Source organism: Corythoichthys intestinalis, chromosome 7, assembly GCF_030265065.1.
Source record: "Corythoichthys intestinalis isolate RoL2023-P3 chromosome 7, ASM3026506v1, whole genome shotgun sequence".
NCBI classification, from domain to species: Eukaryota; Metazoa; Chordata; class Actinopteri; order Syngnathiformes; family Syngnathidae; genus Corythoichthys; species Corythoichthys intestinalis.
Genome location: NC_080401.1, coordinates 39,466,925 through 39,485,616, shown reverse-complemented (window position 1 = coordinate 39,485,616; position 18,692 = coordinate 39,466,925). Strand labels below are relative to the sequence as shown.

General features: G+C 40.2%; 1 protein-coding gene across 1 annotated transcript in view; it reads right to left on the bottom strand.

The window, feature by feature from the left end:
* yjefn3 (YjeF N-terminal domain containing 3) overlaps positions 1-18,692 on the bottom strand; it is a 110,929-nt gene that overhangs the window by 5,229 nt on the left and 87,008 nt on the right. Inside the window, exons 3-4 of the mRNA XM_057841998.1 lie at positions 9,000-9,110; positions 676-789 (exon numbers count right to left, since the gene is read on the bottom strand). Of these exons, the coding sequence (XP_057697981.1) occupies positions 676-789; positions 9,000-9,110 (225 nt within the window). The remainder of the gene's footprint in view (positions 1-675; positions 790-8,999; positions 9,111-18,692) is intronic.

The window sequence follows — 18,692 nt, the reverse complement described above, 5'->3', positions numbered from 1 at the left end:
AGCCGTGTTTTCTAATACCGTGGTCAAGCCAGCCGCGCTTTCTTTTCAGTTGCGTTTCCCTTTCAAGTTTTACCGCACAGAGATAGACAACACATGTGGGTTGCGATTGCTTTCTATTAAAAATCATTACTTAAATGCTACACGGATGCGGGAGTATAGTCCTGTGGTCTACGCGTATTGAACTGGAAATGCGGTTTCGAATCCCGCTGTAGACCTTCATAATTACTTTTGCTGCTCATTTTGCTGTCCTGCTCATCACGTTTCTGCTCGGGTTCAAATTGGAAGGGCAAAACTGACGACATGTTTATGTAGCTAAAGAGTGACACTGTGGTAGCTCGGCAGCGCCAGAGTGCATTGCGTCGTCAACAACAATGGCGACCTACAAGTTAAACAAATGTTGCAAATTTTATTAAAACGAAAACATTAAGAGGGTTTTTAATATCAAATTATTATAACTCATAGTAACATGTATCATTTAAGAATTACATGTCTTTCTATCAGTGGTACCTTTTAAAAAATGTTAAAAGTTTTTCATCAAATAATGAAAAATAAATTAAATCGTGGCATTTTGTTATCATGAAATAAAATTATCATGACAGAAGATTAATTTTTGCATATCGTCCAGAATATTTCAATTGTTCGGAAAGAAATGACTGCCAGGAAGATAGCGCTGACCTCTGTAGGGAGATAAGAGAGGAAAGGGATGTCCATCTTTTCGCACTGAACTGTAAAATCCTGATGCAGACTGTGAGGCGATCGCTTTGGGTGGTATATGGTGGGCTCATACTCCTGAAAATAAAAAAGGACAAAACATTTAAAATAGATGCGGGAAGTTACATCATAAAGCCAATAGCCTGTGATTGTTATTATTTTATTATTTGACAAATGGCACTCTGTACAACGGGTCGGTGGCTCGAGACACGTACATCCACCAATGTTCGGGGATTGCGGTTTCTGCTGTCTGCTTCCTGACTGAACGTCTGCCTTATAGATGTGAGAGTAGAAATCCAGATGCCCGCAAAACCAAAGATCTGTCATGTTTCTCAGGAAGCACCTGTGATCTTTCAACTTTAAGCAAATCTTCAAACATGCATGTTGGCCATCACTACAATAACAGAAATGTAGCAAAAAAATAATATACACAAGTCACGTGTTGTCGACCCTGGTGAACGTTGCCTAAATAAATGACTTTGAAGTTTGAGAAGTCAAATGAGCTCTTCTGATTATGCAAAATGACGTTATTTCAACGAGCGGTCGCCCTAACCAGAGAAGTATGAATGAGTGCAACTTTTGGTACAAACGTCTCTTATGTTTGTAAAACATACAATTCCGAAAGGCCAAATTTTACGATTAATCGATGTTTGTTACGTTTTCTAAAAAATACATCCACGTCGAGATAACGTCTGTTTGTTAAAAAAAAAAAACAACTGTAATGGAAATTTACATGTGATCAGATATGGATTTAGACTTGATAAAACAGTTTGTGGCTTATTGCCCAGGATATTTTGGGATTCGATTTTACTGTAAACAGTTGTTTGTCGTCATGGCTTAGGTTGAGTATAGCAGCTGCCGCGTTAGTCAGAAGACCATAAATACTGCATTCTATAAATGTCTTCTATGCAACATCTCCTCTTATAGCAAAAATACAACATTAACTCTTTCAGTGCTATTGACAATACATTCAATCATGTTTTCATCTTTTTTCCATCCTTCTGCTGACAGTGGGTGGCTGGATGTTCATTTACTGCTAGCCTTCCTTCTTCAAAGGGATTAGACATCTATCGCCGTCAATGGCAGCCAGTGAGTTAAAAGACAACATTGTAATGCTGTACGAGGAGGGATCATATGCATCCTGACTGCAATTTGCAGTATACAAACATTAAAATGAATAAATAATAGGGGTGTAACGGTACACAAAAATCTCGGTTTGGTTTGTACCTCGGTTTTGAGGTCACGGTTCGGTTCATTTTCGGTATAGTAAGAAAACAAAATGCAAAATATAAATGTGCTAGTTGTTTATTACACGCCTTTGTGCTTTCAACAATAGGAATATTAGCATATACAAAGCTAGAATTCTGCTCAAAAAGTAGCGGGTATTTAAAGATAATCCAACAACAATTTGCCTTTCAGACCCCACGTATTGGTCAGCTTTCTTTCTGAAAGAAAGAAGAAAAAAGAAGTCCTGTGCTAAAGAGAAAAGCAATCCCAATGACAAAAAGATTTTAACATGTATTTTACAAATGAAATGCCTCAATGAATCTTTTTTTTTCTTATGAACGGTTTTCAAAAGCTTTATTGGTGGATTTTCTCAAGTTAAAGCGCCACACAGAAATTCATAAATTTAATTGTGTAAGCAGGATTTGAGTATTATTCTTATTATTTAATTACATGTGTTTTAGGTAATTTCAATTTATGTTATTTAAATGGGCTATTATTTATTTTATTATGTGTTTATATTTTACAAATGTGATATAGTATAACTTTAGTTCCTATGTGAATATTAGTTCCTACTTGTTTTGTTGTGGTAGGAGGGTTTTGTATTGAACACGGGGCCATGTTGGTTATTATTTTAGCAAAAAAGACAGCAGTAAATCAACAAAGACAAGTCAACTGTGCCCCGATCTACCACTCAAGAGATCTGATGGACTCAAAAAGTGGGTTATAATTGGATATTAGTTTGAAAATCGACCGGAGCCACCGTATTTTTACACGAGTGACTTCCAGTCTGCCCGATCCTAGCTACCGGTAGTAGTATTGACGCAGGAGGGTCGCGTCTTGCGTCAAATAATAAACTCTGCCGTTTTTTTCGCATGCGTCATGTTGAGCCACTTCTGGGACGCGTCTAACACGCAGCCGCACTGCGAGTGGTGTGCATTGGCTGACTGACTTTAACGCCCGCGTTTCACTGCGTTCTCGCGGCGGCCACGTTGTCGCGCCGTTGACGTTTCTGGGTTATACTGTCCTACCGTGTTGGTCCTCACGTGTTGGTCATCTACACAAAGAAACTGTAACCCAATCAACTCACAGCCTTGAAAAGTAAGGGTTACATTACGTCAGAAACTCGTTCGGTACGCCTCCGTTCCGAACCGAGCACCACGAACCGAAACGGTTCAATACAAATACATGTACCGTTACAGCCTTAATAAATAACAAAAACGCAAGATAATGTAATGTCAAAGGGGACATTAGGTGAAAAACCTGAGATACAGTTGAGATTAGAGTTGTCTGATATTATCGGGTAGCCAAAAATATTGGCCGATAACGGCATTTTACAATGATATCGGATAATATCGACAACAGTTTTGGGCCGATATGCATGAAGCCTTAAAAGTGAATGTAGAAGCCTTCTGCCTTTGTCCAAGGGTGGTCACAGCTTAGCACAGCAGTAATGCTTATTGACTATTAGCGGTCTCCAACTAAGATGCTTGGGATTTGTTATGTGGGTATTATCATTATTAAAGCATCCAGTGAGGCATTACAATACAATTAGCCATAATATGTTACAATGGTATGAAAAAGTATCTGAACCTTTTGGAATTTTTAACATTTCTGAATGAAATCACCATCAAATGTGATCTGATCTTTGTCAAAATCACACAGATGCAAATACAAAACCTAAAACCATCCAAACATTTATAGGTTTTCATATTTTAATGATAGGATGCAAACAATGACAGAAGGGGGAAAATAAGTAAGTGAACCTTCTGCCTAAGGAGACTTAAAGAGCAATTGAAACCAATTTTTGCCAAACATTTTTAGTCAGGTGTGTGCCCAATAACTGATGAGTGGTTTAAACCTGCTCTACCCACTATAAAACACACACCTGGTAAGAATTGTCTTGATGAGAAGCATTGTCTGATGTGCATCATGGCTCGATCAATAGAGCTGTCTGAAGACCTGTGATCAAGGATTGTTGGTTTGTACGAAGCTGGGAAAGGATACAAAACCATCTGTAAAAGTCTGAATGTTCATCAATCGACAGTAAGATAAGTTGTCTACAAATGGAGAGAGTTTGGCGCTGTTGCTTCTCTCCCAAGGCGTGGCCGTCCACCAAAGATGACGCCAAGAGTTCAGCGTAGAATACTCAGAGAGGTCTGCTAAAGACCTACAGAAATCACTGGCACAGTCTTTGTGCACACATCAACTATGGTATTCATTGGAGGACTCCACGGAGGAAGCCACTGCTGTCTAAAAAAAACAATGTTGCCCGTTGAATGTTCTCACAAAGGCACTATCACACTCCACAGACGTTTTGGTAAAATATTTTGTGAACTGATGAAACCAAAGTTGAATTGTTTGGGAGTTACACACAACGTGATGTGTGGAGGAAAAACTGAACACCTCACCACCATCAACACCTCATCCCCACCGTGAAGCATGGTGGAGGGAGCATCATGATTCGGGGCTGTTTTGCTCCCACAGGGCCTGGACAACTTGCAATCATTAATGGAAGAATGAATTCAAAAGTGTATGGGGTGTTATTCAGGAAAACCTGAGTCATACAGCTGAAGCTAAAAAGAGGATGAATGCTGTAACAAGACAATGATCCAAAACACAGAAGTAAATCAACTTCAGAATGGTTTCAGAAGAACAAAATACATGTTCTGCACTAGCCAAATCAAAGTCCAGACTTGAACCCCCTTGTGATGCTGTGACATGACCTAAAGACAGAGATTCATGCCAGACATCCCAGGAATCTGACTGAACTAAAGCAGTTTTGTAGAGAAGAAAAGGCCAAGATTAGTCCTGATCGATGCGCCGGACAGATCTACAGAAAATGTCTGGTTGAAGTTATTGCTGCCAAAGGGGGGAGGGGGTCATGTTTTATGTATTTTTTCCCCCCTCCTGTTATTGTTTGCATACTATCCTCATTAAAATATAAAAACCTATAAATGTTTGAGTGGTTTTAGTCAAAGCAGACACTTTTTTCATCAGTGTGATTTTGACAAAGATCAGTTCACATTTGATGGTGATTTTAAGCATAAATGTGAGGAATTCCAAAAGGTTCTGATACTTTTTCCATATCACTGTAAGTCTATGACCCCATGTATCGGTATCAGTTTGATATCGGTATTGGATTTTTGGAGTTGGACAATATCGGGATATCGGTTATCGGTTAAAAAGTCATTATTGGATAACTGGTTAAGATATGAGAGAAAATCAAATTCCACGTTTCTACTGGTTTTTGTTCATTTTAAGTGAATAAAGGTTTTGGACAAATACATTGATGACAACAAAAACAGCTCATAAAAGTTTCATTTCAGAGTTGATACCTGCCATTTTCTTTGTTGTTTTCCCATAATAACCAAAATCACTTTCTGTCTGTTCAGAAAAACAATACAATTTTAGTGGAACCAGACATTAAAATAAACAAGAAATTGAAGAAAACAAAGTGGCTTTATATTCTGTTCAGGACTGTCGAGAGATTATATAAATTAATTATTTCTCTTCATAGTCAGCTGACTAACTCTATCCCTCCGGAAGCATATCCAGGATTATTTCTTTTTACTTTAGCGCTTCACTCACTTCCGGAAGCCTTCAAAATGCATGGGGGGCTACCATGGGGCTTCAAAGAAAAACAAACTAAAATTATTCCATGCGAGAATGAAAATCCTGCCTAGGGGCCATTCTACAAACATTTGACCTGTCCCATTATATCCTGTGAAAAATATGGAATTTTCTGAGGATGTTTCATCATTCAGATCATCTGCAGGCCATGGAGGCAAAAAGTAAGTTCACTCATATATATCTATAAGTAGCAGTAGGAGAACCACAATAAAGTGAGGGAACACGGCATGGTTCTTTTGTGCTGTATGAAAAATCATTATGACAAAGCTCAGTTTTGATTACGCAGAAAGTAAAAGTGAGTAAAGAAGGGGGGAAAAGACTGATGATGTGGCTTGAGCTCATTTTGCAAATATCCCTAAGTCATCTTTCAAGTGACAATTCATCACTATTTTCTTTTCATATTCACAGCTTAGCCACTGAAAACAGCCAACTCCTAGTGGTATTTTTTTGTTTTGGGTTATTTTTGGTGCTCACATGTGCCAGTATGTCTTCCAGCTGACATGGATCACAAAAACGCCACGAGCAACACACACTCTGGCACCAGGGGAGCGCTCCTAGGCCAAGGTGATCGAGTTTCTCCACTCAGAGAAAACTAGTGCGCTTCCAGAGGGGCACAAATGCTAACATTTAAAAATGGTTTAAAACAAACAAAGAAAAAAAGACCGAAACGATGGCAATTTAAATGATGAGTTGGAAGCGTTCATTTCAGTGGTGTAATACACTGTAGTTTGCATAGCCTATCTGATACAACTTTAACTACCCATAAATTGTGGTTGTGTGACAGACATGTGGTAAAGATCCATATCCGTTTTCAGTTTTGTGTTTGGTATCCTCAAAGCGGCTTCCAAAACTAATAATTTGTATTGAAATCTCAGAGAGCGCAAGACGCGACGCTCATGACATCATGTTCACGTGCAGACCGCATTAACGAGAGTAACAACGGCGTGATGTCATGACTGTCTGAGGACTCTTGCCGGGAGAGTAATGGGATAACTGCTCAAAGACCTTTACGGGAGCTCAAATTATATTCCGGGACAGCTTGTTAATCATGATGCATGTCAAAAGTCAAGTTTTATTTTAATCATAGAGAACAGTTTGTTCTGAGTGTTGGGAAACAATTTCACTGTGCTTAGTAAAGTGGCAATAAAAGCTAAACCAACACCTAGCAAGCAATTAGCTAGCTAGCTTGAGAATGTGAATGAAAGTAGACACTTTCATAACTAGAAAACCATTGTGTAAAAGCTCATAAAAAGAATATTGAAACCCTTAAGATTTAGAAATTGCTATTTGGAAATACTAAGGTTATTGCATTTTACCATAGTAGTGTGTCACTCCACAGTAAAGACAATGTAGATTTATTCTTGGTCCAATTTTTATTATTTTAATACCGATACAGTGATCCTTCAAACTTCGCGCCCTTAGTCCATCGCGGATATATATTATATACCGTAATTTCCCGAATATAACGTGCACTGGAGTTTCTTATTAAAGTTAATGATGATTGACAGATCTTAAGGTTTGATCTTATCAGAGATGATAGGAAACCGAAATTTCAAAACTCCGCATGTGTCAATCAGCATTTAGCTTGTTAAACATTTGCTGTGGCAACTCATTGTGTGTAAGTGAGCAGCTTGAGCAGCTTGAGGGATTTGAGTGGACTCACTCAATGAAGCATTTAATAAAGACAAGCATTTTTCTACTGTATTCTTGTTTTTAAAAAATAAATTGGTGGGTCAGTAACATGTTTAAAACTTATCATAATTATATATGTACTGCATATACATATAGTAGTTGGCATAGTGGACAGGAACATCTGTGCCGAGTATGGACTGGAGACCCCAGGGTCAAGGTGGGCAACACTTCCAAAGGTGATCGAGAACAATCGACCCAAGATCCCGTGGGACTTCCAGATCCAGACAGACAAACTGGTGATGGCTAACCAGCCTGACATGGTGGTGGTGGATAAACATCAGAAGACAGCAGTAGTGATAGATGTAGCAATCCCAAGCGATAGCAACATCAGGAAAAAAGAACACGAAAAGCTGGCGAAATATCAAGGGTTGAAGGAAAAATTGGAGAAAATGTAGGGAGTGAAGGCAACAGTGGTGCCAGTAGTGATTGGGGTACTAGGGGCAGCTAAGATCTTGCGCAGGACCCTCAAGCTCCCTGGCCTCTGGTAGAGGACCCGAGCTTGAAAGGAGAGACCATATCGTCCGGGTGGGCGAAATGACGATTTTTTTTATTTTTATTTATTTATTTATTTGTTTATAAACATACTTTTTTTTTTTTTTAATTATACTTTGGGGGGGGGGGGGGGTGAAAAAACATGTCTTATATGTATCTCTTTCCAATGCTAAATCTGAATAAATATGCTACCGTTCAAAAGTTTGGGGTCTAAGCGAACCCAAACTTTTGAACGGTTTTACATTGAACACACAAAAAAATAATAAATGGGGGGGGGGGGGGCAGGGAGGCACTACTTCACGGTTTTTCACTTGTTGCAGTGGGTTCTGGTCCCCATTAAGCATGAAAAACAAGGGATCACTGAATTAAAACAAACGGTGGCAGAGTGGTTAGCACGTCCGCCATACAAATCTGAGATCAAGAGTTCAATCCAGGGCTCCGGCTTTTTCTGTGTGGAGTTTGCATGTTCTCCCCGTGCCTGCGTGGGTTTTCTCCGGGTCCTCAGATTTCCCCCCACAACCCAAAAACATGCATGGTAGGTTGATCGAACACTCTACATTGTCCGTAGGTATGAGTGTGTGAATGAATGGTTTTTCGTCTCTTTGTGCCCTGCATTGGCTGGATTCAGGTTGTATCCTGCCTACTGCCCATAGTTAGCTGGGATTGGCTCCAGCACCTCTCTGACCCTAGCGAGGATAAGCGGCTTGGAAAATGAATGAATGAAAATTGTGAAAAATCACCCTCTTGTGGTTCCATCATAGTGAAGTGTGACAACCTACCATTGTAAAAAAACAACCCTGATCCCCCTACACATTCGTACATGGAATATTTGAAGGCTTTATAAAAGTTATGAAAAGTCTTTATAAACAAAAATTGCCTGCAAAAATTCTGCAGTAACGCCACCAGGCGCAGCGATGCCAATTAGCATTCCAATTATTTTTCTTCTTGATTGCTTGGCAGAGTTTGTGCTGCACTAAACATGAGACCCCAAGCCACTATTTTCATCCTGCTGTTTCCGTGGCAACTTAGGACAAGGGACAGTGCTGGATCACACAGAAAAAACAATAAATCGGCAGGAGATGAGGCAACAAATCACAAATGTATGAATTTTTTTTTTTTAATTCAACTATGAATTACGAAGCAAGCGGTTGAAAAATTGAATTACTACTCTGTGTTAATCATAAAGTACATACAGTATATGAAGATTTCCCTACTTCTTATCTTTGTATGCTATAATTTGTACTTACAAACATGCGCAGATGTCGTGCACATACAAGGCCAATGGAGCCGTTCTGCTCTGGCCCACATATGACCAGCACTGTTGGTTGCTTCTTGGCTAAAGAGTTGAGAGGGTAGGCCTGGAAGAAAAGCATAAATAGACAGCTGACGCTTAGACACAAAAGGCTTGTAGGGGAGAAAAATAGAAAGAAGAATGCACTTTAGAGCCATCAGACTTAAAGGATTCTTATACTGTGCGCTATGTGATCTGTGGCTATGCATTCCCACCAACATGCCAGACGTGCAGTCTCTAGGAAAAATAACATGCGCCCTCACAATGTGATGGTTACGTTTATACTTTATCACACTTTTTGTGCAGATACCAAGGGCGTACGTTTGCGTAGGGACATAACACTATCAACTTTTCAGGATTCTCAAATTGTCCCCACCAACTTTTAAGCAACCTTATTTGCATTATATAATGGGTTCTGTTATATAGGTGATTTAGATTGTCTTCCCGTATGTTGTAAGGATAGAAGTGACCCAACCATTATTAATGGAATTATTTTCATTATGTTCAGACTAATCCCTTTTCACTTGCTGAATGAGACGGTCCATTTTTCTCGAAAACACACGTTTGATTGGCTGATGACTTGCCCCCCCCCCCCAACACACACATGCACTCACAGCCCCGACAGAAATACATGTCGACAACATGCCGTCTCCTCCACCCCTTTCACAGGGAAGGAATATTAGGTGTTTTTTTCAGCCAGCAGCAGCCACTGTAGCTTTCATTTTTTTGATGAGTTTAGCTGTGCTTGTGGACAAAAGCAGTAGTGTTTTACTGAAATGAAGGCTCCATTTTTGTTTATTTTTGTTATTTCCTAAGACATTTTTTCAGTTATATTTAATTTCTTTATTTAGACAGACAATGTTGAGTGGCAATTTTATTTATTTTTTTTTTCTGGATAGTTTAGATATTATTAACAAGTTTATATTGTGTATGTTATGTTGTGTTCAAATATTGCTCTTTATATTTGCAAAAAAAAAAAAAAAAAAAAAAACAGACATTTATTCTGGAAGTTTTGAAAATGTTTCTTAAGTAGTTTTTTTAATATAAAGGTTAGAATCGAACGGTGTATCACCTGAACCAATACATACTATATGAAATTAAGTATAATACTGATTTATTTTGCAATGATCAATTAATTAGGTTCATATCACCCAATCTGTATGGTTGTATTAATGTCCCGTCTCCAACAAAAAGTGTTCATGCAGGTTATGCTGTTTTATGGTCCCTACCAATGTTGAGACCAAACCTACACCCTTGGTAGATACCGTGGTTCAAAATGCAGGTCGTAAAATGTAGCAGGCAGCAGTGTGATGACTCCAACATAATGCTAAGAAAACCCTCTGAGTTTTGATCAATTTAAAATGCACTTTAGTTAGTATCATTAGTTTGAAATGTAAAAATCAATGAAAGTCTGCGATTCAGCCATAGCAAATTGCAACTGAGCCTAATAGGTAGTTCAGGTGAGGTAAGATCCTCTTTAGTCCTTTCAACAACAATTGGAAGAAATCGAAAGCTTTCCTGGCTTCAAATTTTGGCTTCGACCAACTGAACGGCTGCAAAGGAAATCACTTTCCCACCTATTACTATTAATAAGGTCGTAAAAACGGGTCATCTACCCCAGCTTCCCGTTTCCACTAACGGTGAATTCACGCAGAAGAGACAGCAGCCGCTATCGCCATCACAGCATCAAAGGACGTACATGGGGGCCAGAGATAGGGTCACAGGACAACTGACGAGAAATTTTCCAATGAGTATGAACTGAATATTTGTCAACTAACTAGCATCCTACTCAAGGATCTATGGCTAGGTTAAGATCGCAGGTCTTCATGCAAAATTCCAATTTTAAATCATACCTTTTTTGTGTGTGTGTTTTTTTTGGGCGGGCCCATTCAAGACTGCCATTTTCCATTGGGCCTGTTAAATTATTACATACAGTGGGGCAAATAAGTATTTAGTCAACCACCAATTGTGCAAGTTCTCCTACTTGAAAAGATTAGAGAGGCCTGCAATTGTCAACCATGAGAGACAGAATGTGGAAATAAAAACCAGAAAATCACATTGTTTGATTTTTAAACAATTTATTTCCAAATTAGAGTGGAAAATAAGTATTTGGTCCCCTACAAACAAGCAAGATTTCTGGCTGTCAAAGAGCTCTAACTTCTTCTAACGAGGTCTAACGAGGCTCCACTCGTTACCTGTATTAATAGCACCTGTTTTAACTCATTATCGGTATAAAAGACACCTGTCCACAACCCTCAGTCAGTCACACTCCAAACTCCACTATTGCCAAGACAAAGAGCTGTCGAAGGACACCAGAGACAAAATTGTAGACCTGCACCAGACTGGGAAGACTAAATCTGGAATAGGTAAAACGCTTGGTGGAAAGAAATCAACTGTGGAAGCAATTATTAGAAAATGGAAGACATACAAGACCACTGATAATCTCCCTCAATCTGGGGCTCCATGCAAGATCTCACCCCGTGGCGTCAAAATGATAACAAGAACGGTGAGCAAAAATCCCAGAACCACACAAGGGGACCCAGTGAATGATCTACAGAGAGCTGGGACCACAGAAACAAAGGCTACTATCAGTAACACAATGCGTCGCCAAGGACTCGAATTCTGCACTGCCAGACGTGTCCCCCTGCTGAAGCCAGTACACGTCCAGGCCCGTCTGCGGTTCGCTAGAGAGCATTTGGATGATCCATTGTGTGAAAATCTTGTGAAGAGTTACAGAAAACGTTTGGCCTCCATTATTGCCAACAAAGGGTAAATAACAAAGCATTGAGATGAACTTTTGGTATTGACCAAATACTTATTTTCCACCATGATTTGCAAATAAATTCTTTAAAAATCAAACAATGTGATTTTCTGTTTTTTTTTTTTTTAATTCCACATCTTGTCTCTCATGGTTGAGGTTTACCCATGTTGACAATTATAGGACTCTCTAATATTTTCAAGTGGGAGAAATTGCACAATTAGGGGTTGACTAAATACTTATTTGCCCGACTGTATGCGCACTAAATTGCATCCAACATGAGCTGTGCAAACTGACCCACATGCGCAGAAGTATGAAAACAAATGACTACACATGCTGGCCCTACGTTATTCTAGGGTGACCATATTTTGATTTTCAAAAAGAGGACACAAATAACAGACATAAGTAAAAAAAAAAAAAACCTGTTTACTCTTACATTCAAAGTTCACATGTATTGATAGAACGCATGCACGCACCGTGTATGAATGAAGAACATACATACGGTCAGTTTTCTGCGACACTCGGCAATAGAAGCAGTTGAAGTCTTACTCATTTGGCGCACAGAAATAAAGCCGAGCATTCTCAGGTTTATCCTATTCTTTTCATTTTATTTTTTTATTAATGTGGTCAAGACTGCCTCCTGTCTAAAAGCTGAGTTCAAGCTAGGCACTAACAGTAATTTACAGCTCCATCGCAGCTGTCCACCCTGCCTCTCTCACTCATTGCTGATGTAATTGCTGCATTACTTCCAATTTAGGAGAAGTGACAGTACAGACCGCCGCCACATTTTGAAAAATGTGGGCCAAATCAGATTTAAAACCTCATACGAAAGTGACCTAAATCAAGATTTGAAATGGTCCCCCCGTTCAGACCATCAATTTAATGCCTCACTCGAGTCCGAAAAACACAAAAAAATCGGCTATGTGCATTAAGACCTTCACTATGAGCTTAGCCATCGATACTAAATTGGAGGCTAGCTGGTGAACACGTGTGCTTTGAAACGTTTAAAATGCATTTCCTAAACGAGCAGATTTGATTGAAGTTGCGATTGATTTGAATAGGCCAAGAAATAGGAGAAGGAATTATGCAGAATATGTCTTAATTCTGGAATTTAATGAGGAAACTGGGGAATTTTACAAACCTGTCTTTTTAAATTTTGAATCATTGGAGTGACGTAAAACAGTGTTATGAATATGAATTACTTATATACAGTAAACACAATTTGTAAACACATTGTGAATGTATTTAAGCACAAAAAAATGCTGTTATTTCATGAGTTCAAATCCTTTGTTTTATGCTAAGCTAATGCGCTAGCATGTCAACAAGCCAGCAAGTGTCACCAAGTAAACTCTGAAAAACAAGTATCATATGTTGTGTGCTCAGGTGGTCAAGCCGCATGCTGCATAGTTCACAGTCCCACAAAATCAAATATCAGATTTAATTTTTGAATGATCAAACTGCATTTATTTGGCTGTTCACTTTGCTCCATTTTGTGTCAGGTTCTCCCCTTTATAGCCTTCTTTTACTGTTCACACTTATTCATTCGCGTCAGGCTCTCATTCGGATGAACGGGCAGGAGGATGGTTGTTATTGGCTGTGGAAACATTTCATGCTGCTGGAGAAACTATTACCAGTCAAATATTGTTGGGAGTCAACCGCTATAAAGGAAGTAGAGAGCGTATCATATGTATTGATGCATGTGACGTAATTATAATTACAACGCAAGTTTGGCACGAGTTAACAAAGACAACTATTGATTAATTCTAACATGAAGCCTTTAGATGTGTTTAACACTTGAAAATCGTTAGGAAAATATCTAGATGTTTAACAGATGGTATGATCATTTTAGGAATTAAGCCTTTCTTAACATTTTTTTCTGCTTCAATATTGTAGGCTGGATTGCATTTGTAGGTGTAGGTGAAGAACTGTGTTAACTGGCAATAGTTCTTCAGTCTATGTAGAAATATTTTTTATAGGGTTGTTCCGATCATGTTTTTTTGCTCCCGATCCGATCCCGATCGTTTTAGTTTGAGTATCTGCCGATCCCGATATTTCCCGATCCGACTGCTTTTTTTTTTTTTTGCTCCCGATTCAATTCCAATCATTCCCGATAATTTCTCCCGACCATATACATTTTGGCAATGCATTAAGAAAGAAATGAATAAAACTCGGACGAATATATACATTCAACATACAGTACATAAGTACTGTATTTGTTTATTATGACAATAAATCCTCAAGATGGCATTTACATTATTAACATTCTTTCTGTGAGAGGGATCCACAGATGGGAAGACTTGTAACTCTTAAAGGATAAATATGACTTTGTATATTGTGACTAAATATTGCCATCTAGTGTATTTGTTGAGCTTTCAGTAAATGATACTACAGCCATTTAACTTCTGCCCAAATGCATGATGGGAAGTGCAACCATGACTGTGCGTAGGGGCACCAATTGATATATCTTCTCTGCGTTGGGAAAGAACATAGGGTGTAAAGAAAATGATCAACTGCTTCCTTTCTTCCCCACATTGCTTCCCACGTTATTTTTAATTGCTGAGAGAGGTATTATAAGGGTTTAGCCATATAAAAAATTGCTCCAAAGGCTGTCAAAATTCTCTCTACTCATTAAACGCTGCCTTTTAGCGCTATCTATAGGTAAAGCGGCGTCTTTATAGATTGAATGCAACAATGCAGGAGTTGGTCGTGCAGCGCATGCGTTAATTATTTAATGTGATTAAAAAAAATTCATTACCGCAGACTGTTGTTTCCGTTTCAGCGCGAAATCACCGCCAAAGACAAACATTATTTTGCTACATGCAAAAATGGACCAAGCCGATGAGAGTATAAACAAAGAGCAAGTACGACAACTTCCACAATGTCTCGTCAAGACATTATGAAAATTGCCAAACGGCAAGCAATTCGTGGGAGGAGATTGCTGAAAATACGGGGCTGGAGGTCAGCCAGCAATTGAATTAAAAAAATGGAAGAACCACCGAGACAAGTATGTGTGTGTTCGGAATCGAGTGGCCACATGAAGCGGGGACCCAGTCGGCCAAAAAACTGCCAGCTTTTTATCACTTTATGTCGTATTTTTGGTTAATGCACTTCATCATTTATTGTGTACATACACATTAAGTACACCATGCTAGTAACGGGTTGGATCCCCTTTTGCCTTCAGAACTGCCTCAATTCTTCGTGGCATAGATTCAACAAGGTGCTGGAAGCATTCCTCAGAGAGTTTGGTCCATATTTACATGATGGCATCACACGGTGCAGATTTGTCGGCTGCACATCCATGATGCGAATCTCCCGTTCCACCACATCCCAAAGATGCTCTATTGGATTGAGATCTGGTGACTGTGGAGGCCATTTGAGTACAGTGAACTCATTGTCATGTTCAAGAAGCCAGTCTGAGATGATTCTAGCTTTATGACATGGCGCATTATCCTGTTAAAAGTAGCCATCAGAGGTTGGGTACATTCTGGTCATAAAGGGATGGACATGGTCAGCAACAATACTCAGGTAGGCTGTGGTGTTCCAACGATGCTCAGTTGGTGCCAAGGGGCCCAAAGAGTGCCAAAAAAATATTCCCCACACCATTACACCACCACTACCAGCCTGGACCGTTGATACAAGGCAGGATGGATCCATGCTTTCATGTTGTTGACGCCAAATTCTGACCCTACCATCCGAATGTTGCAGCAGAAGGAGGAGCTCTGGGCCGCTGCGTCTGTGCGCGCTGCCATTGCCACTGCTGTGGTAGTATCGGTGACTGAGGACCTGTCCTGGGGGGATCACATTTCCTCAGCGGTGGGTAAGGCACAACAACGCCTCTACTACTTGAGGAAGCTGAGGAGCACTTACATCCACAGACCTCTGATGGAGAACTTTTACAACTGTGCCATCAGCAGTGTACTGTCATATGGACTTCTAGTGTGGTTTTCAAGCTGCACCAAGGCTGACCAGCAGGCGCTCCAGCGCATTGGAATGACTCTCCCTGAGATCAGCACCATCTACTCCACTCGCTGTTTAATAAGAGTGCACAACATACTGCGGGACCAGCACCATCCTGCTCACCACCTTTTCCACCTGCTGCCCTCAGGGAGAAGGTACAGGTCCATACAGGCCAGAACATCAAGACTGGCCAACAGTCTGTATCCACAGGCTGTGAGGCTACTGAATTCTGCCCCTCTCCCCTCTCTGCCCCCCCCCCCCCCCCCTTTTACGGACAATAACTCACATCCACCAAATACAATAACTCTGAACTGGTTTGCATTGTTGCAGTATGTCACTACCCACTACTTCCTCCTCCCTTACCCTTGCCTATTGGTTGACAACCAGTATACTTGATTATACTTGATTAACTCATCTGGTTTTGCACTGACTTATAACTGTTCTTATCAGGTATATTTTTGCTCTGCACTTTAGCACTGACATGACTTTATGCGGCTGTGAAATCTTTTTTGTACTTATGTCTAATACTGTGTCAATGTTTACACTTGGTACTTAAGGGTATTTATTATATGGGTTTTGCACTTTACCAACTTAGTTGTATGGATGCTCCAAACAAAGTTTCGTTGTGCTTTTTGCAACAATGACAATAAATATTCTGAATCTGAATCTGAATCAGAAATCGAAACTCATCAGACCAGGCAACGTTTTTCCAATCTTTTATTGTCCAATTTCGATGAGCTTGTGCAAATTGTAGCCTCAGTTTCCTGTTCTTAGCTGAAAGGAGTGGCACCCGGCGAGGTCTTCTGCTGCTGTAGCCCATCTGCCTCAAAGTTCGACGTATTGTGCGTTCAGAGATGCTCTTCTGCCTACCTTGGTTGTAATGTTTGGTTATTTTAGTCACTGTTGCCTTTCTATCAGCTTGAACCAGTCTGGCCATTCTCGTCTGACCTCTGGCATCAACGAGGCATTTCCGCCCACAGAACTGCCGCTCACTGGATATTTTTTCTTTTTTGGACCTGTAAACTCTATAGATGGTTGTGCATGAAAATCCCAGTAGATCAGCAGTTTCTGAAATACTCAGACCAGCCCTTCTGGCACCAACAACCATGCCACGTTCAAAGTCACTCAAATCACCTTTCTTCCCCATACTGATGCTCGGTTTGAACTGCAGGAGATTGTCCTAAACCATGTATACATGCCTAAATGCACTGAGTTGCCGCCATGTGATTGGCTGATTAGAAATTAAGTGTTAACGAGCAGTTGGACAGGTGTACCTAATAATGTGGCCCGTAAGCGTAAGTTTGCTGTGGGGTTTGTGACTTCAAGTATATGAAGAATAAAGCACAGGTTTGGTGTCAAAAGAGTTGTTTTGATGTTTCATTTTCAACAACAGACAGTTCAAACAATACGTCATCACTGATTGAGAGTGCCTCGGTGCTTTTAACGTTAACATCAAGGCTTCCAACGCAGTTTGGGAAGTTCCATAGATGCCAGAAATCTGCTATGGCTTCCCACTGGCTGGTTGTAGGACACGGCAAACAAATCGAGCTGGGGGCTTTGCAGACAAAATGCTGGACGCCGTGCTCGACGCCAGTTTGAAGCTAGCCACCACAGCTAGTTAGTTTCCACCTAAGGCTAGAACTCTCTATGCGGCATCAAAAGTTGGACAGACCGCCTCGAAACCCTCTTCTGCGTCGCCTGCGTCTCAACATTTGCATGATCAACATTTATTCAGTGTTGATAAGCTGAAGATCCACATACAAGCGTTCCATCTTGCATTGTTTATTTATTTTTTTCTCTCCGTTAAACTAGACAAGAGGAAGTCAACAAGCATGCCCAAAAACCGTACAAACATAACGCCACACCCCTCTAGTGGCTTGGCGGTGAATTACAGAGCAACGTGTCACCTGGCCGGAGAACCACTGCGCCGTCACCGCAACGCGGGAGCATAACTCAGGCTTAAGAAAGAAGAAGAAAAGCAGCAGGAGGCAGAGTGACATTGCGTGATCGGATCGGGACAGCTCATTTGTATCTATTTATTTTGTGATTGCGAAAAAATCTGATATGGACTGAGGGCGCGAAGTTTGAAGCGCGAAGTAGCGAGGGATCACTGTATTCCATTTCTAGTTATAATTTGCACAATGTCCCAACTTCATTGGATTTGGGGCTTTTAGAATCACAATTTCTCAACATATTAACTACAGTGAACTACTGTTACTTACAGTATGTCCCTGTCCTCCAAACATATCATGTTGCACTGTTATGTATACATCCATCTATTTTCAATAACGTTTATCCTGTTTAAGGTCGTGGGGTGCTGGAACCTATTTCAGCTGACTTGGGGTGAAAAGCAGGGAAGAACTTCACCTAGTCTCCAGTCATTTAAAGGGCATAAACAGTAACCCACTCTTCACCCCAGTCAGGCAACTCTACCACTACACTCTCAGTGGATTGTTTATATACAGTAGAGTACTCATTAAACTTGGTATATTTACAAGTGTTTATAGTAATAAAGCCATCTGGTGGCACATATTCTGCATATGTCAAGGCAGCTTCCAGGTAGATGTGAGTACAGCCAGCTGGCAAACAGATTAGGTTTTAGGAAAATAAAACACTATCACGTATCCACAGTTCAAACCAAAAAAAGGTGTTTTGTTTCATTGTAGTGCGTCTCCAACTGCGACGTTAACGAGTCCTCAATGAGAGGATGAAGAGAAAAGCGGAATGCCGGCGAGGTTCTATAGTCGCCGTGGGGATATCTCGCATGCACTTTCACCTCCAAACAAGCCTGAAGAAAACACTATCTGGCCCCTAAAATAACAAATATGGTCATCTTTCCAGCGTGGCTCAGAGGTTTTTATTTGAGAAAGTGTAACGTCTGAGTAAAGTGGAGATTTACTGCTGCGGAGCAACATAATGTCTCCTGTCTCCACT